At 37.3% G+C, this 20726-nt stretch overlaps 1 protein-coding gene across 2 annotated transcripts; it reads left to right on the top strand.

Annotated features, from left to right (window-relative positions):
* Positions 1 to 1223: 1223 nt before the first annotated feature.
* On the top strand, positions 1224 to 19333 carry LOC102303507 (retinoic acid receptor beta). 2 transcript variants are annotated; one of them, XM_005942839.3, is made up of 8 exons: positions 1224 to 1888; positions 5832 to 5992; positions 6553 to 6694; positions 10613 to 10779; positions 14214 to 14390; positions 15302 to 15506; positions 15619 to 15777; positions 16990 to 19333. In XM_005942839.3, exons 1-8 carry the CDS (start codon positions 1678 to 1680, stop codon positions 17160 to 17162), a joined length of 1395 nt encoding a protein of 464 aa, XP_005942901.1. In that variant the 5' UTR covers positions 1224 to 1677; the 3' UTR covers positions 17163 to 19333. The 2 variants fall into 2 exon arrangements, with proteins under 2 accessions (XP_005942901.1, XP_042084726.1); XM_042228792.1 differs by lacking the exon at positions 1224 to 1888 and adding an exon at positions 1900 to 4653.
* Positions 19334 to 20726: the final 1393 nt, after the last annotated feature.

Raw genomic sequence — 20726 nt, 5'->3', positions numbered from 1 at the left:
ATAATAATAATTAGTATTATTATTTTTGTTACTATTATAATAATGAACTTTTCAACAACAATAAAAGCCACTTGCTAGGTAAGATATTAGCACCAAAAATAAATGAGGATATAAGAATTAAAAAATGTCTGTGTGATTTAACACAGAATACTTCAATACTTCAGCCAACTTCAACAGGTTCGTTCCTACTGATGCTGTTGAATTTATTGTGTTTTATGTGAAATTCTCTCAGTAAATTAATTATATACTATGTGTAGTTGTCATCATTAAGGGTGCTGGTTGGTTGATTTTTTGTAACTTTCTGACTTGCTGTCTCCCTCTGAATCCAGTCTCTATGATAAGCTATAACCTAACTGTGGTAAGTGAACTTAATTTCACCTCCATATAGCAGGGACATGAGTACATATTGTCAGCTACTCAAGCACTATCAAGGCAAACCTTAATTCTTACAGGTCTCCAAAATATTCAGACTTATGATGAATTTCCAACTTTCCCCACAATAATAAAGGGATTATTTTTTGTATTCAATGATTTAAAAAAAACATGTAGTAAACGTGAGTCTTTTTTCCCTTTTTTTCTGCTGCCTATTTCACAGTAAGAAATTACAATGTGTGACTCAACAAATTTCTGTAGTAAATTATCCTAAAAAGGCTGTTAAGATGTTAAAATAGCACATGCATCACAGGCTTAGAGTCACCACAGGATTTATCACAGCTTCTTTTATGTGGTGCTGCATCATATGAATTCTTTGTAAGGGGTTTGTTTGTTTATTTGTTTGTTTGTTTTGCTGCTGATACAACCAAATTTCCCCTTGTGGGACAATTAAAGGATTTTTCTATTCTATTCTATTTTATTCTATTCTATTACAGATGAGTATATGTAAAAAAAAATCCACTTCAGAATACATAATAGTAAATATTTCATACATCTGTGCCTCCTGTTGGCACTCAGCTGATTCTAATTAAATTTTAAAGACAGAAACTCTGATGTGAGGTGGGTCCTCTTATTGCACCGTTAGTAATGTAGGTAAATGTTTCATGGCTCTTCTCTGTGATGGATCATTGTTGATACTTTTACTGTCCATTCTGAGTCGGTTATAAGAGGTGAAGTCCTTTATCAATAGTGGCAAACTTTTAATTTTAACTCTCTGAAGTTAGCTCCTGAAAGGTATCTCGACTGAGGCCGACTGCTTTTATCTTTTCCACCCTGTACGGATACTTTTACTCGAGTAAAGGACCTCAGTGCTCGTTTCCACCTCTGCTGGTGATGTCAGACAGCGGCTGGGTCATGTGAAGGGCAGCAGCGGAGGAGGAGGTTCACGGAGAGTTCACTCGCATACATTAGGTAACACCATCGGTCGCTGTGACATAACTAGTATGAAGCAGGTTGAATTGAGACATTTGTCAATAAAGAAGAGATAAGTGGAAGAAGTTCTGCAACAAACTTTGTTATGCAAAGCAGCCTGAATGCGCTTTACCGATGCTCTCTGATGGAGGACTACAGCCCGCTGGCTGCGCATCAACATGCAGTTTGTGACCATCTGTGGGAAATATAGGTTTGTTCCTGCTCCCCTCTGAACATAACGCAGACATGCTTCAGTGTTAACACAGTTTGCATCAAGTGGGTTTTAAACTACTTCGGTGCAGAGATAAATCACCCTCTCTGAAGGATTTTCCTATGCCGACGACATTCCCATACGGACTTCACGGAGACTCACGACAGATCATGTTCGACTATATGGAGTTTCAAGTTTTCGGACCCGGGGAAATCGTGGACTTCTACAGCACTTCCAGTCCTTCTTGCATGTTGCAGGAGCAAGACCAGGATTTGGCAGCGTTCTTCCCCGAGCTGATCGAGTCCGACTGGCAGGAGCACCGGTACTCGCAATGTAGGTGAAACTGAGGATGAGTGATGTTGTGGTGCGCAGAAAGATCCTAATTTGTTTCGGTGTCCAGTGGAAAAAATATATAAATTCAATTCAGATCAATTCACTTTTATTTGTATAGCGCCAAATGCCTCGAGGGGCTTAATCCTCTGAAGAGAAACCAGAGTAAAGCCATGTGATTTTACTGACATTATTTCACCCAGAATGAGAAACACCCACGTTTGCCTCCATCTGTGCAGGATATCCTCCAACCTGAAACCTCAAAAGGTTCTCAAAACGAATTTATATTAAGGGAATTTCTTACCAGTTTAACCAGAATTTATAAAGCATCAAATCTGTAAACTGTAAAAGATTACAGTAAATATTTAAACAAACTGGGGGGGATAAAGGTAGAGTTTAAAAAAAGAAACATGTATTACATGATAAAAGAGTGTTTCTTATTACATTGACATGGAGTGTAATTGTTTAAAAAACCTGTTATAATGTACTTTAATACCTTAACAAACTGGTGCAAGACTGTGAATACATGCAAGTTTAAATTCAGAGCAGACACTGGAAGCAAACCAGTGCAAGGGTAGTTTTCTCTTAGTTTATGACTTCAGTATTGTATTTAATCAAATGTGCATTTAGCTTTTTATTTAGATATTTCTACTTTCAAATCATGAAATTGTGATTTGATTGTGTTTGCAAAGGGATGCATTTATATAACACGTTACTAAATTCGTACTTTAAACTAACATCCACATTAACATACCTGTACAAACATAATGGACTTTAAGCCCCTTATCCCTCTAGGATCAACACACACACCTTCAAAGTAAAGCCCAAGGACGATTTGAACCCAGAAACTTCTTGCTGGTATTAACCGCTGCACCGACCATGATGAAACTGGACTTCATCATATTGTGTATCAACTGCTATTAAATGGTCACAAGCTGCCTTTTAATATTTAAAGGCTGAGATAAAATGAAGCGTTATCTATTCTACATTCTTGTGTTCTGTATCTAAATGCTTTGACGCTTTCCGGGAGCCTCTTTTCTCTTAATAGATAAAGGATGTGAGAAGAAAGTGAAAACAGACTACTGAGCACATGGCAGCTAATGTCTGTGTGGTCGTCTTAGTCTGTGTTTGGGTCTGTCCAGGGACGGTCACTTTGGTGTCACCCTGGGTTCACCGGACGGTCACCGGCTCAAGAGGTCAGAGGAGAGTCAGACTGTTGCCAAAAGTGGAAGTAGCATTTTTAGTGGAATTAAGCATCAGTACAGCAATTTAAAAAAATAAAATGTCAATAGTTAAAGTACTCATCCTGGAGTACAACCTGGAATTTGGGAAAACCTGGAAACTAGGCAAGAAAAACTATTAGACTTTAGATATTTTGGTCCTTCTGATCAGGTTTGGGTTTTTATTCTCCCTCCCACAAATAATAATAATAAAATTTTTATTTTAGCAATAGAACATACAATAGCATGTTAGAAATGGGAACAGAACATACATAAATGGACTTTACAAAAACAAAATAAAACTATATAACATTTTATTTTTTAGTGTAATCACTGAATTGCTATTTACTCATATGATGGTAAATATCTGTTGTTTTAGTCAGTGCAAGCAAAACTGCCACAATGTGGCTGTTTCCAACTTCTTTCTATATGACAGAAAATAAAATATTGTTGTGTAATAAACTGAACTCTGACAAGTTATGATGACCACATTTCATCTGTTTCTGACATTTCATTGGATAATCAAGAAAAAGATTATTCTAGGTCAGAAATAACTTTGAATTAACCTGATAATTATTATCATTACTGATAAATCTGCATACCGTTTTCCCTTGAAAAAAATATTCAAATGTGAATTTAACTGACAATAATTTCACAATAAGAAAAGAAAAAAATCAGTAACTATATTACAGTTGATAATCTGTAAATGTAATTTTTGTTTGTCATGATTTAAACAGTTTAGCTGATTGTAGCAAGCTAAAAAAACATTAGAAAAATAGAAAGTTCCTTTACCGAAGTTTGCAGGTTGCATAACAGGCAACTGAGGTTATTCACAAAAATAAAGGGTGAATCCCTGCTTTCAGTATCACTAATAAATAACCCAGCAGGCTTCAAGCAGCATGCGGCCGTAATAATTAAGCTTTACTAGTCTTTAATACCAAGTCAAGCATTTGTTATTTTATCCAGCTACATGTTGCAGCTCCTGTCTTACTGTAAACCACAATCAAAGGCTTTTAAACTTATCTCTGCCTCCAAAATCTTTTAATGTTTTTCTAGATTTATTGTTTGACTCAAACAGTGCATTGTAGTATACATCAAACAGCACCATCTAAATTGGGATGGGGGCAACCCTCTTTCCCCTACCAAATCACTTACACCGCCCTGCCACACACACTTTCTGTTTCTCCGTCCTCCCTCTCATCAGTCAGTTGGGCTTGTGGCATGCTCCTGCATTGTTTTGGATCTGGGGAGCAATCGGCCTGATGGGGGTGTCCTAGTTTGACCCGCCGATTCCAGGTTCAACCAGAGGCCACGGATTCAAGGGGATGGATATGAACAATTTTTCTCGTTTTGTCCCCTTTTCAAAACAGCTTTCTTGGTTTTGTGTCAGGGCTGGAGCAGCAGAGGTGATCAGAGAGCCAGCAGGGAGGCCGAACGAGCCCCCTAGGCCAGACAAAGTATCTTCTTGGAAATGGCTTTAAAGTGGGAGTGTTGAGTGCTGTGGTGGATGTGAAGTGAAACATTCAGTGGAAAAAATGCTGTGCTACAGTAGGTCACCACATGTGCAAAGCTGTAGATATATTACTGCGTCTGTTTGTGACTCATTTTCAAATTTATGAAGCAGAGATGTGATACATGCCTGTTTAATTTTATTTGTGTAAACTGAGCGTTGTGTTTGAAGTAGTGGGGCTGTACAGATCATGCTATAATCTGCCACAGAAAAAAAGCAAGATTAGTCTGCGCTTGGCTCAGTGAAGGAATCACAAGGTGATTTCATCAAAAAGTTGGTTGCTCAGGTCTGATCGGCTACGATCAGTGCCTGAATATATGTGTGACCACTCTCAGGGGCCAGTGTAGGGTCAATCTATCCTATTGTCACGACTAAAAATTAACAGAAGGTGCTTTGTATATTTGGACACAATAAAGCTTTTTTCGTTCCTTTGTTGTTTTGGGTAAACAGGCCCGAGACTTGAAGCGTTTTCTAGGATTTTAAATCACTAACTTAACATGATAACATTGTCAGATGGGCCACAATAAATAAAAATGCATTGGCATGAACTGCAGGTCACAAGTGCCATAATTTGCCATATCTCTCACACAGCAGTTTGTTCTTCTGTGTCCTGTTAGTGAATGTGGAATGAAAACCGAACATTCTTGAAACCTTATTGTTATAAAAACTCTTCTGAAGCATGCAAGCAGTCCACTAAATAACCTCTACATTTTAATACAATCTGCCTTTTGCATTTCTGAGCTCTGTTTGCTTCATCATGTCAGAAATGGTTCATCAGTAATTTTCAACTCATCACTAAATGTTGGTATTTCTACTTGTTAGGTCTGCTTTGAGGAAAACTTTAGAATGCTTTGCAGATAAAAGGTCTAAAGTACATTTCATGTATGGTGATAATTATTTTTGTTACTGCTTATTTTGTTGACAGGTTTCTCGCTGTATATATTAGACAAATATAAAGCTTAACAAGTAAATAATTTCATTTTAAAAACTGTGCAAGGCAACAACTTATGTTACAAAATGAATAAAAGCTTCATCTGTAATGAGTAATTTTTCATGTTCTGACTTCTTGTTGCAGCTGTTATTTCCCAGCAATATTTCAGCTTCAGTATTTAAATGATGCGCTGAGTTTGATATCCATTTGAATAAATTTAACTGTCGCAGTTTTATTCTCCCTGAGATGCTCGTTTGATTTTATATGATTTTGTGTGTTTTTCAGCGGTGGAAAGTCAGAGTTCCAGCTCCAGCTTCAGCTCGGACGACCTGTTTACCCGTCCTGCCTCACCACCTCCACCTCCACGCACTTACAAACCCTGCTTTGTGTGTCAGGACAAGTCCTCGGGCTACCACTATGGAGTCAGCGCCTGCGAGGGCTGCAAGGTAACACGTCAGGCCGGTGGTCTGCTTTACAATGCCCCCTCTGTTAAGCTTAGCTAAAATCCCAGACTTTGTCTTTTAAAAGTAAGTCCCTGTGTCATGCTTGTATTTACAAGATGGTCTTAGTTTTTCTTACTAATCTCCTAAACAGATAAATGAACAAATACCTTCTTAATATGCAAAATGTGACAATATCATATGTTTTAGTTTTTTCCTGTATAAATTCACAATTTTTTTTTACCTAAATCGGTTCAAATTAAATGAACCACTGGATAGACAGACACAGTATTTGTTTTTGTTTTTTCTTAATCCATTTTCCTTTTCTTTCTTTTTTTTTGAAGACCAAACAAATCAATTTAACTCCTTGTTTGAGTTAAATATCTGAAATACATTTAAACAGGCTAAATATTTACTCTTTAGGTGTAAAGGAGTAAATTTAGGAATAAATTAATCTTTTTTGTCTAGCTTTAAAGTCCACACAGGCATTTATTCACATTGTAGCAACTTAATAGCTTAATTAATTAATATCTTATCATTCATTTATTGTGCTGGTGTCTCTGCAGGGCTTCTTCCGCCGCAGCGTGCAGAAAAACATGGTGTATACCTGTCACCGCGACAGGAACTGTATCATTAACAAGATCACCAGGAATCGCTGTCAGTACTGTCGGCTGCAGAGGTGTTTCGCTGTAGGAATGTCTAAGGAGTGTAAGTGTCACATCCTCTCTGATTCACAGCAGGCCTCGTGGGATTTAGAGTCAAAATTAAACCTTTCTTTTAAAATGATTCATCTGCTATTACAAACACGACTAAAAGGTCAGTGCAGTCATGTTCTCAATTTGAATGACCAACTCAAGTTTATCAGCATGTAAAGAGCTGGTCAGTTTGTGAGTGTGGTTTACTCAAAGTTATTTGTGTCAAGTTTTACATAATACTGGGTTTGTGGTTTCGTTGGGATGACTGAGTGTTCAGAAATTTGATATAAGGAAACTGCGTATTTGAGAATTGGATATTACGGAGCCCCTCTGATGACATGGTCCAAACAATAAATAAATTGTGGGCACAAAATAGTGTAACATGCCCACAAAATACTTATTTGTGGCTACGAAATATTATTTCGAGGGCACGAAATAGGTATAACGTGCGCACAAAATGCTAATTTGTGGGCACAAATTGGGTATAACGTGGCAACGAATTACGCATTTGTGGCAATAAAATAGATAATGTGCGCACATCATATTGATACAATTCCTGGACAGCTGCATAGAGACATAAGCATAAGAGTAGGCTAAACCTATACATCATGGACAGAGACAGTATGATTGACTTTTATTTTAGGCTGGGAATGAGCTACAAATGCATTTTGAAGCCTGGCAATGCAAGGAACCATTATTACGGAGAGACATTTAAACAGGATATTGAGAGCCCAGTTGCTTTACAGACGTAAGTACGACCTGGACGCTGGGATAGATTTTATTGTCAACCAACTGCAAGGGCCTCACGGGAAGGATCTGCAAGGGAAGGATCACGGTTATGTCAAGGTCAAGTGTTTCGTGCCCACAAATTAGCACGTTATACCTATTTCGTGCCCTCGAAATAGCATTTCGTGGCCACAAATAAGTATTTCGTGGGCACGTTATACCATTTCGTGCCCACGAAGTAGTATTTTGTGGCCACAATTTATTTGTTTTTTGGACCATGTCATCAGAGGGGCTCCGTAGGATATAACTGTGTAACCTTAGACAAATAGTGCAGTACAAAAGAAACTCTCTCCATCCAACAACCTATTTTCTCACCAGCTTATCTTACTCTGGGTCATGGAGGGGGAGGCTTTAGCCTATCACAGCTGACTTTAAACGAGAAATCCTCCCTCTCAAGTTTAAATGGTTTCATCTTACTGAGATACTCTGATAAAAACTGCCACATAAGCGGCCTATTTATTACTGCACAATCAGAGCAACAAGCTATGTATTGAAGTTTTAATGCAATTTGTTGTTACCTATATGGTGGTAAACATGCACAAATAAGGGACAGATTGTTTCCCATAAAAGGTGCCTGCCATTAAAACTACATGTATGTTAAAAATGTCTTATTTCTGTCGATATTAAAGAAATAACAATATAACAAAACAAAATAAGCAGGAAAATGCTCCTCTTATTGATCTGTGGTAATCTATATTCAAGAAAGTCTTTTTTCAGAAAAAGTTTAAGCTAAAGTGGAAGAAAAAGAAATTAAACTTCTTTTGTCAATTCAAAATGCATAATGTTGTAATATATTGTCTGTCAGCATATTTAGAGTCTTTATTGTTTAATTGTAACTAGATAGCACTTTAAGACTGAAAATTCATAGTTTTGTTTGTCAGAGAGAAAATATATAAAATCTAGAATAACAAACGCATATATACGACCAAGGTAATGCATATTAAAGCAAACTAAATTATAGCTACATAATAAAGGTGTAGCTTAAGAACTGCTGATACACTCTTGAGCTCTCAAAGGGAGTTTTAATGCTTTGTCATCTTAACAACCCAAGATTTTCATTTTGTTAGTGGGTTAGGAAATATTTTTTTTTGTGTGGTAACTACAAACGTCTTTATTTTAGAATATATAATTAGTTGTAAGTGAGAAAAATGTGCAAATAACACTTTAACATATGATTTTCTCTTTTTTTATAAGTTCTCTGTGAAGTACAGCAGCTCTCGGGCACAGGGACTGTACAATAGAAACAAAGGCTCTAATACCCAGCAGTGCAGTGACCTAAATAACTGAGAATGTGTTATGTGGAATGAGCAAAGGGCGGCGACAGGCCGACACTGAAGGATCCACCCATCCACATGTTTTCATTATAGTTTTTCTATGCTCAAACAAGTTACATAAACATATCACATGTAGTGGACAGATGGATGCTATGTAACTGCTCTCAGGCAGCGTGTAACATGATCTCTATTGGAGTGTTTACACAATGACGGCTGGATGTAGGGCATACACAGGGAGGAGGAAGAGGAGGAGGAGTGGTTGGAGTTAAGTGTTGCGTAATCCTGAGCTTTCCTGACATGTGTGTAGCCGTCTGAGGCAGTGGGACACAGAGAAACGTGTTGACACTGTTCCCGAAGTGATTATGAAAAGCTAACCTGGTTACGCTGCTTTCACGTGCAGCCTGGAATAACACATAAGTTCAGTGACACATGCTTTCATTCCAGAGTGATTTATACCGGGAAGTGGTTAAAATTATTAAGAACCAAAACTGAAATTCCAGTGAGCTCTATTTAAATCACACCTGATGTCTAAACATCGTTAAGGTAAAATGGGTTAAAACCGCCATTCATATACTGGTGAATGCAGTCTCCTGGGTCCTGATTAAAGGAACAGTGGTGTTTGGCTGATGGTAAGATCAGGGATCTGCCAGGGAACACTATCTGTTGCAGGACTTCCTGTTTTTTTGTTGTTTTATACAGAGCTATGTCAGATTACAAGAAAAACTAACATAGAGGTCAATGTTTCTTCGCTGAAACTCTGCTTAAAGGATGAAGACAATTTTTCATAAGACATCCCCGTTTCATACAACTTATTGATACACATGTGTCTTCACAGTACTTACATCGGTTGTTTATTGTCTATCTTGGAGCACTGAGAGTTTTTGCTCTCAGCTCTTATCCACCAGTGTACTTTACATCCTTGGATCACATTGTGTGCTTTTGTCGTTTCCTTGACTAAAACACTGATGCAGCCTTATTTGTCAGGTGATTCTTGCTTTGCCTCCAGCTTGCTTACTGACTTACATTAATCAAAGTCAAGTGTGGGACGTTATTGACTTTTGTCCCGAGTCTCCTAACTTCTGTCTGTGCAGAAAGTCAACACTGAATTTGAAAAAAATAGTACGGCTCCTGCTTCTGGAGTCAACTGCAAAATCAGCTAATCTTTAGGATCTGGTCTCAAAAAAGGAGTCTGACATGATTTTAAGTGATCAGGATATACATACAGACAGACAATTACCTAAACTTGTGTTTTTGGTCAGTTTAGTTTAAAGATGAACATTGTATAGCACATTAATTTTAAACTTCCATAGGAGTTTAAGTGGGTTGAGTTATGTTCATCCTAAAGTTGAAACCTTTAAATGAGGAAGGTTGTCATCCTGTTAGAGCGTGCTACAATTGTGATATAAATCTTTAATTAAAGGATAAATTTAATCACTAAGAACAGCTGTTTTCATTTTCAGTGATTCATTGCTCTAGGGGCACTAATGAACCTAATGAACCTAAATCATGCTACCAAAATGCCTCCCGTAACATATCAGAGCCACTAGATCACCTCACTGTAGGGACCATTTATCAGGTTGTTTCTTCATTTGTATCATTGTACGATTTTTCCTGTGTATTTGGCCTCAGACAGAAAACAAAAAAAACAACTTTTTTTCATATTAAACACTTTTTTGTTCTTTTAAAAGGTTAGTTTATTCACTTGAGCATTTTTAATATAAATACTCAAAATTAAAGAAGGTGTTTTGTAACATTAACATTTATTTAAACAGAGAATGATACCAGTTTAACCAATTTTAAACCACCTGTGGAACTGCTCGAATACCTTATTTCCTAATCATCTTATGCTCTGCGTCATCCGTGTTCCCCAGCGGTGAGAAACGACAGAAACAAGAGGAAGGGGAAGAAGGAAGCAGTGAAGATGACCATCATGGAGACGTACGAGCTGACAGCAGAGCTCGGCCTGATCGTGGAGAAAATATGCAGAGCTCATAGAGAGACCTTCCCCTCCCTTTGCCAGCTGGGAAAATACACCACAGTAAGTCCGGACATGAAGCTAACGTTTCAAAACAATAATCTTTACAGAAGGAAGACAACCTGCAAAGAGGAAAAGATCAAAGCTGTGAGGTCTGTCCAGCACTATTATGATTTTAATTGACTTGGGTAAACATTGTATGGATGTGTAGATGAAGGAGAATTTGAACTTATATGGCAGAAACTGAAAAATAAGATTATATATCCCAAAATGTTGATACATTTTACTTATTTTAAACTACATATGAAAAAATGTCTATTTTTCGAATGTGATTGATGACCTCGCTAAACCCTTTCCTGATGATTTTGGGCTTTCAATCACTATTTTCAAGTTTTAAAGCAAAAACAATATTTATTTTTTAAATTATGCTGCTCGTAATTATGATAAAGTAGGGCAGATTAGACGGCAAAGCTGCCTTGTGACTGATGAAAATGACGGTATGTTTGTGCATCTTCCTTCATCTGGTTGTATTACATGGAAAAGACTTGAAACCAAATGGTGGCTCCATGGTTGTTATGTCCTCGTTTTATAGTCTGTGACCGAAAGAAGAAAGATGTTGACTGTCAGGGCAGTGACATTTAAATACTTGATATATGATTAATATTACCAGACAAAAACGGACAGCATTGAATACTCACTGCTGCATGCCTGGCTCATGGTCGGTCACTGTTGGATATTGTTAACACTGTCTGTAAAAACACATTCACCAAGGAGAGATCAGCAGAGCTGAGATGACAGACACTTATATTTGTGTCTGACACTTATAAACTGATACGTTTCTATACCTTTTTATTATTGATATGCACAAACTTTATTTAAATGATAACAGTCTTATTGGCAACTCAAGCTTTCATCTCTTTCATTATCTTAAGCGCATTAAGCCCATTTAGAATCACAGTTTCACCAAACATGCCTATTTTAACGCTGTGGGTTAAGAGGAGCGCTCAGGGAAAAGCCACCATGCCAACAGACTGCACATCCAGAACCTTCTTGCTGTGAGGCAACAAGCTAACCTCTGTTCCTCTTTGCTTATGCAGAGTAAAATTTGTTAGATTGTTTGGTAACATTTGAGACTCTGATTGTTAACAAAACCAAACAGACTCCTGATCACATTCAATGCCAACATGAGGGAAGGGGTGCAAACATGCACTTTTATTTAGGAACACATGTATACACATACATGCATATATATATATATGTAACTACCTGTAACATAAAAATCGTTAGCTGCCCTCTGTTGCCTCTGGAGCTGCCAGTTCCTCCTGTCTCAGAAAAACTAGGGCCATCACAGGTGACCCTTGCATTGCGCCCACCACCTGTTTGACCCACTGCCCTCCGGACGGCACCTCAAGACAGTCAGGTCCCACACCTTCAGCCTCACAAACAGCTTCTACCACTGGGCCATTTGAACTGTAAACAAACACTATTAAACTATCACACAAACCCCACCCCTAACACCCACCCACCAATCTGGGCGGAGCACCCACTCTATTCTATTCTAACATATAGGTACTGCCAATACTTACAGTACACACAATTTGCTATGTCTTCCAACATGTACAGTATGTCATGTGAGCATTTTTCTTTAGAGAAAAGGAAAACTGAATATAGGTCCACACTGAAAAAAAAAAACAACTCTTTTTTAAGATATGCTGGTGAAGATGTTGATTTGCACAGATTTAACTGGTTTATTCTTTGTTAAAAGGCAAAGTAAAAGAGGAGGAGAAAATAAAGGAGTGTGTTGTTTATGTAAACATGTCCTTAGAAACTGAAAAAACTGTACATATCATTATGACACTTACCAGTAAAAATACATGACATTGCAAGAACTGAGCTTACGTAATCAGTACTGCTGCTGTTTTACAAAAGTGACATTAAATAAATATGGTTTGGCAATGTAAGTGAGCGATGCCTGGAAGTATGAGTCAAAACAGGAAACATACGAACACGAGTGACACGTGTTGTTCTGCTCTTTAAAGACTATAACACAAGATTGTATTGACTGAAATAGTACACTAGGGCTAAGATGTACGACCTACATCCTAACAGTGCAGCAGATAATAGAAAAAGTGGATACTAAATATGGACGTTTGTCCCTCTGGAGCCATTGACTTAAAAATCAATTAGCCTCTTGAATCTGAGCATTTTTTAAATTTCATTTCCTTCTTAGAAAATGACTCTTTATCAAAATTTTTACTGTGGGATTTAGAGGTTTTACTCTACTTTTGAATATAAATTAGTCACTTTTAATAGTGAATTTATTTAGGGCCTCTTTTTTTAGGCCAAATAAAAGAACTGAGACAACATATATGTCACATGTTTTTCCAATGGTCCAATGACAGCTGTAGCTCCACAGTGCTGTGCGGATTGAGGGATGATCCTTTTGCCCTTTTGATAACTCTTCTGATGAATACAAACGGGTTCAGACATCTTCTTTTAACCACTTATCCAGTGAAGAAATCCCAAACATTAGGTGTGAGGGTACAAGCATGTCTTTGGATAGCTTCAACCCTATAACCTTCGTGCTGCAAAGTGACTGATGCACTACTGTTGTGTGCTACTCCTCAGTTTGTTCAGACTGAAGGAGCTGGGTATTGAACCACAGACCTTCTAAATGGTTAAGGAGTGTAAGGGTTTCTATCCAAGAGATGTGCCTGAAACAAAGAAAAATATTACTTGTACACAAAATGCTGCAGTTTTTTTAAACCTCTGTGTAATTTCAGATTTTTAATGCTGACTTCTAGCGTTCATCATTAAAAACATCCAAAAAAGGCGGAACCAGTTTACTTTATCTGAAAAAAATACACATTTTCAGCCATTGTGGAAATGGCCAACATGTTGAATTTATTGAGCTTAATCGATAAAAGCTAAAAAGTACATAAACAAATGTTAGTACATGTTTACACTTGTGAATGATTATCTTGTAATGTTCAGTCATCTGTTATATTAAAATAGCTCATCATATCTCATATAATTAGCATTAGCATAACTGTTACATAATTTTCATCATTATTTCTTTTTGAAGTGCCCTGTCATAGTATTCTCATCTCAGTATTTTTATCCTTGTGTCTGAAACACTCTCCTTCCAGCCTAGCAACAAACAGATAGGGTTAGCAAATAAACCGTGTATACACAGTGAAGCAATTAGCAGACTCAGCAAATATACAGAAATATTTTTTAAAAAACAGCTGAACGCTGAACTATTTGAGGTCACCGTAAAGGTTTTTTTTATTGATTCTGATTGTGTAAATAGGTATGTAAAAGTATGTCAATATTGTATTTACTGCTCTTTGCTGATCTCAAGTTTTCAAAATATTTCAAATTTAAATAATTCAGCTATGTGCACAGATTTTAATAAGCCGTTATCACAACACTGAAACAACATGTTTCGTTTGAGCCAAACACCTGATCTTTGATTTGTTTTGTCCACTCTCTAGAACTCCAGTTCAGACCACCGGATCCAGTTGGATCTTGGCCTGTGGGACAAGTTCAGCGAGCTGGCCACCAAGTGCATCATCAAGGTGGTCGAGTTTGCCAAGCAAGTGCCGGGTTTCACTGGCCTGACCATTGCGGACCAGATCACTCTGCTCAAAGCCGCCTGCCTTGACATCTTGGTAGGTCTATTTCAAAAGATGTTTTTTGTTTGTTTGTTTTTACCTTTAGATTTGTGGTTTAAGCCCTCAAAAAGCCTGACATATACTATAGTTTTCATTAAACACCTACCGTTTTGTATTTTATTTCAGGTAAATGACCTGAACAAGTTATGTAAAGTTGCAGCTCTTCCTGCATTTCACACCTTTGGTAGATCTTGACTCACGTTGCCTGTCGACATTCATGCCAAAGACAAACTGACAGGCAGACAGACAGTGGTCCTCAGGCAGAGTGTTGCGTGTGTTCATCTAATTTATCCTCCATCATTCGCTGCCAAGTCTGTCATAACTGCTTTCTCAGTCTGATAATTTAGCTGCACTCTCACAATCTCTGCAGGAAGTCCATCAAAAGCTCTGTGACAAAATTTCCCTGATTAATCACTCTGGGAATTTTGTTTTCCTGATTTGGTTTTCATGTTTTTTGATAGAAGTGTGATGCACCATATTGAATTATTATAATAATTATATATTATTTAATATTTGTATTCAAGCAATTCTCCAGAAACAGGGCACAGCATGTAATATTATTTAAAGCTTAGATGACAAGGAGTTGGAGAGATGTCTAGAGTGGTCTGCTGTTACTCATACAGATGAGATATCATTACAAAGAAATGAACAACTGGAAAAGCCTGAGTATTAAAAGCAGGAAGATTTCTTTCTAAACTATTATGCAATATAAGTATTGAACCATATGATAAAGATCTTCTGCCTGCAATACGGACAAATTTAGAATGATAAGGATTGACACATTTTAACGAATATAAACAGATTGTTGTTTGTTTGCTTTTGAGTCTTTTTATTTAACATTTTTTAAAGACAAATACAATATTATTGAAAAAAATGACTTGGTACACATACATGTTTCCTACTTTTAGATTTTGAGGATTTGCACTCGCTACACTCCTGACCAGGACACCATGACCTTCTCCGATGGCTTGACACTGACTCGTACTCAGATCCACAATGCAGGATTTGGGCCGCTGACGGATCAGGTTTTCACTTTTGCTGGGCAGCTGCTGCCGCTAGAGATGGATGACACGGAAAGTGGGCTCCTCAGTGCCATCTGTCTTGTTTCTGGAGGTACTAAGTCTTCACAATCCCAATTACATTTGTAGTAGTAGGACAACAACAATCAACAATTAACAACTCCAAATTTGAAATTGTTGAAATGTTCGATATCTGTCTTGGACAGACCGGGAGGATCTGGAGGAGCCGTCCAAGGTAGAAGTCCTGCAGGAGCCTCTGTTGGAGGCGCTGAAGATCTACTCCCGTAAGCGGCGACCCAGCATGCCCCTGATGTTCCCCAAGGCCCTCATGAAGATTACCGACCTACGTAGCATCAGCGCTAAAGGTCAGGGGAACCCCACCTTGTCGCAAAGTATTTCAATTCATAGATTACAGTTTGTTACAGTTTGTACAATCCTGCTATTCTATTTTGAATGACTGCCAATGTTACTGCATTACTTTTGTCCGAAATGTAAAACCTTTCTGATCAGAACGTTGCTATTTTTTGGTTTCTTTGCGCTATTAAGTCTGAAGTCATGTTTACCCAGGATTAGTAAAAAGTATTATGTATTAGATGAATGTCACATGATTAAGCATTCGTATTAGTATACTAAGTATTAGCAAGCGTTTAATTTATCATTTATATAGCATCACTCCTCCTTAGTATGTAATTTATAAATATAGCTATATTATTATGAAAATGTTTATTACTAGAAATCATTATGCATTGGAAGGCCCCTGTAGCTGTGCATGGTGTAACAGAAACAGATGAATAAACATATCTGTATTTATAAATGACATACTAAGGAGGAGTATTGCGTTATAAATCATGAATTAAGCACTTGCTAATGCCTTACTAATACTGTACTATTTTTATAAAGTATTACCTGCATTTTTTATTGACTATACTTCTTTAATATTTAAAAGTTTTTCTAAGACAAACAAAAAGAAAACAATTTACTCCTCCTATCATCTTTTTGGCTTTTGAAATGTTTTTATTTATTTATTTATTGTTGAATTCCTCTGGATAAAAACCGGGTGGAAATAACTTTGAGTTTAGTGGAATTTTCTTTGACTGTTTTCAAATCTTCCTTTTCTCAAAGTGCTTTCATCTACACAGTGTTTGTTGAGTGTCTCACAGTGAATTTGCTGTCATCAGTGGCTGCCTGCTACAGAACTAGTGTTACTATTAATAGGCTACCACATAATAGTTGAGCAAAGTGTTCTTTGCCTCATCCTGCAAGGCATGTTATGCATTTCATCCTCCTCTTAGTGTAACCGGTGGGTTCCTACATTGTGTATCTGACACACTCCAGTTCCTCTCCCACAGGGGAATTGTAGCTGTGCATTTATTTTCACATTAAACATAAAGTACAAACTTATGTGCAGCATATTTGACACAAGATAAAAACCAACACAACATTTGACATGCCTGACAATCAAAGGTGAAAGCTGGTGTCAGTAAATACGGGTAAAACGCAGACTTTGTTTATCTATATCACATTAAGTCTCCCTGCCAATAAAGCTTTACACGTGCATTGTTAAACCATGTCTACAGGAGCTGAGCGAGTGGTGACACTGAAGATGGAGATCCCGGGCTCCATGCCTCCACTGATCGAGGAGATGCTGGAGGATCTGCAGAACCTGGAGAAACACCAGAAGTCGGGCACCACTCAGCACACTCACCCCGTCTCCTCACAGCACATGAACTCTGCTGATTTTCCACTCTGAAGCTGCTCAAAGAACTTTTCTTTCCTCCGAGGGAAATCGCTCAAAGGTGCAGCTGCAGATCAGAGAGTGACTTACCTCAGTTATTGTCCAGAGGTCAGAGCTCGATCTGCAGATATGACTCCATGTTTAAAGAAGAGATTTAAATCACACATTAACAAGTATTTCTGTAAACAAAAATCCTACTTCAAAGGAAGATGCAGTAATGCTTTAATCTCCATTTTTATAACCTCTGAGAATCACTCTCAGTGTTTTCTTTACTGTTTCTGGTTTTTACTGTATTTATATTTGCATGAAATATCACATGGATTAATTTTACCTCATTTAGCATTAGTTATAGCAAGATAGTAAATATAAGGAATCAATCTTTAGGTTTTATATACAAATTTCTCAAACTCAGTTTGTACAAAATTAAAGGGAAATGCAATGTTTTTTCCTCCATAAGGGTAAGTGTTCATAATCGGAGTTAACAAACTAATGTGTCTGAACTGACACGGTGTAGAAAATGAGGGATTAGAGGTAATGCATAAGGACAATAAACATAGCAGTGTTTGTATGAGCTTGTCAATGTTAGAATCTCTTTGTGAAGCTGCTGTGGTAAAATTTGTTGGAAATCTGCTGGACTCGTTTACAGCTTGACAGATTTAATACAAGAGTAAGCTAATGATAATATACAACTTTATTCTCTTTTTTACTTTCTAAATGGAAAAAGGTTTTCCCACTATTATCATAAAGCATATTATTGGGGCTGGATATTATTGTTATTATTATTTTGATACTGAGAAAACATGGTGGTTGCTGTATGAAGATTGTAAAAAAACATTTCCTAGATTTTCAGCCATGATTGTGCTGTGGCACCACTCTCCTTAACTTTCTCTGTAGTGCCAATATCAGGTGAAAAATATTTTTGATCGCTATTTAAGGAGGACCTATTGTGCTCGTCCTTATTTCTTGTCATATCTGTACTCTTACAGTGATAGATGCTTATATTAAAGATGGCTAAAAATTTTAAATATTGAGGTCTGAGCCAAAAGTTCAGGCTTCCTACAAACAACTGTTTTTTTGTTTGGTTTTTGGTTATGGTTTTTTATACTTTTGGCACAGCTTCAGCCATGAGCACAGAAACTTTGTCTTGAGAGGGGCAGCCAATCCGAAGAAAGAGGGAAGGGAGCTAAAATGTCCTGTTTAAGGTGGTCAGTGAACTGAGGGGCCAGTATAAGATAAATGTGTGAATCATACTCTAATGGAGTCCAATAATAAAAGTATTTAACTGGAAATGAGCATAATCACTTAATGATAAAATACCTGCAAAGCTGACATTTCCATCAGCATGTGAATAATAATAGCCTTCTGTGAGTGTGTTAGCATTCAGATGTTCACATTTATCTTAAGGCGCTTAGCTGCTAGCATGGCTAAATGCCAGTTTCTGTAAGTCGTAACGAACTTGCTTTGCACACAGAGTGGACCGTGGGCATTACAGTGACAGTATCACAGCATCTGAAATCTGAGTGATCATAAATCCACACAAATGCTAACAAAATGCAACAAATGATGAGACTGTAACAAATTAGAAACTAATGTGATGATTTCACATTAAAGATACACGGACCTTAACCTGCTTTGTGTAAGCATCTGAGCAAGCATCCCGTGTACTGTAAGAACTCAAATGTGCCTATTTTAATTGTGCCCAAACTTTTCTATGTCTTGACATTTCTAAAAGTGATTTTACTTATTTTGATGTCCACATCCCAAACGTTGCAGTAAGACTGTATGCATTGTGTCATTTTACATGTTGCATTAATTTGTTATATCACTAAACAGATCACATTTCATATGCTTTTCTTTGTTCTATTAAAGTCTTGTGAATTAAATTTTATGCTGCTCTGTCATGTTTCCACTGAGAATGTAAGTATTTCTTTTTCTGGTTCAAGTTTAATTTCATGGGGCTGTGAGGTTGTTTGAGGTCAGACCATATTTACTCTAAAGGCTCATACTGCCCCCTGTTGATCAATTGATGAACTGCATGCAGCAGTAAATAATTTTATCTGATGACGTGTCCTAAGTGGGTGCAAAATTTAGAGTAAGTCTACGTTAGAGACTGTTGTCTAACATATTTTATCACTTTGATAAAATGGAAAAAGCAAATAATTACAGACCAAATAAGAATAAAATCACCACTGTACTTATTTCCCTTTCTTTGTGTTTTGATAGTTGTGTGTCCTTTAAATTTCTTTAATGTTTCTTGTTTGTGTTTGTCTTTCCCATTACTGGTCTGTGTTTTTCATTTCTGTTGCATTTTTGACCCCTCAAAAACAAGTCCATCATCATCTCAGTGGGTTGTTATAGTAATGAATAAATTTTAATTAGTCTGAAGTTTCAGCAAATCTGATTTACGTGTATGGGAAAATTAAATGAAACTGAAATTGTGTAATTAACAGTTAAACCCTGACTAAGCTGCAAGCAAACCTAATGTGCATGACAGTGATTCCTTTATGTTACTGAAGAATGGATTCTTTCCAAACGAACCTCCATCAGTATCAATGATGGAAAGCTCTTAATATTTCCCATTTAATCCTATTGTGTACTTACAATTGTCAACTAAACATAAAGGAGATATATTGTGATTTTTTACTCTCTATATTACTTTATGATAATAGATTAGCTTAGATAACACACACACACACCAGTTAAAAATATATACTAGTATACTAGCTAGTTTTCTGTCATACTTTTATTTTTGTTCAATATATATTGCTGACAATAACTACTTATTTGCAATGAAGATCTTTATTTAGCTCCGAATTTTTGTACTTTTACTTCATCTGACTGCTTCTGCCATCACTGTTCATTTGAGTCAATCAATATCAAACCTGCACATCTTGATGCATGTTCAATCATCCAGATAAGTAAATCTCCAAAAGTTGATTCTGTTCATCTGAACGTAGCATTTTCAGTGGGAGAAATGTTTCGTCACTCATCCAAGTGACTTCTTCAGTCTCAGCTGACTGCAGGTTTCCTCAATCTTATAAACAGTACATTGCATAATGACTGAAACCAGCCCAGTTAAGGATTTATACATCGGGGAAACCGAACAACCTCTGGTGAAGCAGATGGCGCAACACAGAAGAGCTACCTCGTCAGGGCAGGACTCTGCAGTCTATTTACACCTACAGGCCAGTGGACACTCTTTCAATGATGAGGATGTAACATCCTGGACAGGGAGGAACGCTGGTTTGAGCTCGGAGTCAAGGAGGCCATTTATGTGAAAAGGGAAAGACCATCTCTGAATCGAGGAGGGGGCCAAAGGGTACATCTTTCGCCATCTTACAATGCTGTGATTGCAGCCATTCAGTCAATATGCAATTTATTGTTTATAAGATTGGGGAAACCTGCAGTCAGCTGAGACTGAAGAAGTCACTTGGATGAGTGACGAAACGTTTCTCCCACTGAAAACATCCAGATGAACAGAATCAACTTTTGGAGATCAAACCTGCACATTTTATGCACTAAATTCACCTTCAACATGAATAGCCCTCACAGCACATCAAAAGAATACACAATATTCAT

This window comes from Haplochromis burtoni, unplaced genomic scaffold (assembly GCF_018398535.1).
Source record: "Haplochromis burtoni strain Fernald_Lab_line unplaced genomic scaffold, NCSU_Asbu1 Contig_351, whole genome shotgun sequence".
NCBI lineage: Eukaryota > Metazoa > Chordata > Actinopteri > Cichliformes > Cichlidae > Haplochromis > Haplochromis burtoni.
The sequence above is the reverse complement of the archived record's forward strand: the minus strand, read 5'-3'. Positions and strand labels throughout refer to the sequence as shown.

Coding starts and splice junctions, on each gene's coding strand:
- LOC102303507 (XM_005942839.3), top strand. CDS start 1,678: ATGCCGACGACATTCCCATACGGACTTCACGGAGACTCACGACAGATC. Junction 15,507..15,618: donor CATCTGTCTTGTTTCTGGAG/GTACTAAGTCTT, acceptor TGTCTTGGACAG/ACCGGGAGGATCTGGAGGAG. Junction 15,778..16,989: donor ACGTAGCATCAGCGCTAAAG/GTCAGGGGAACC, acceptor CCATGTCTACAG/GAGCTGAGCGAGTGGTGACA.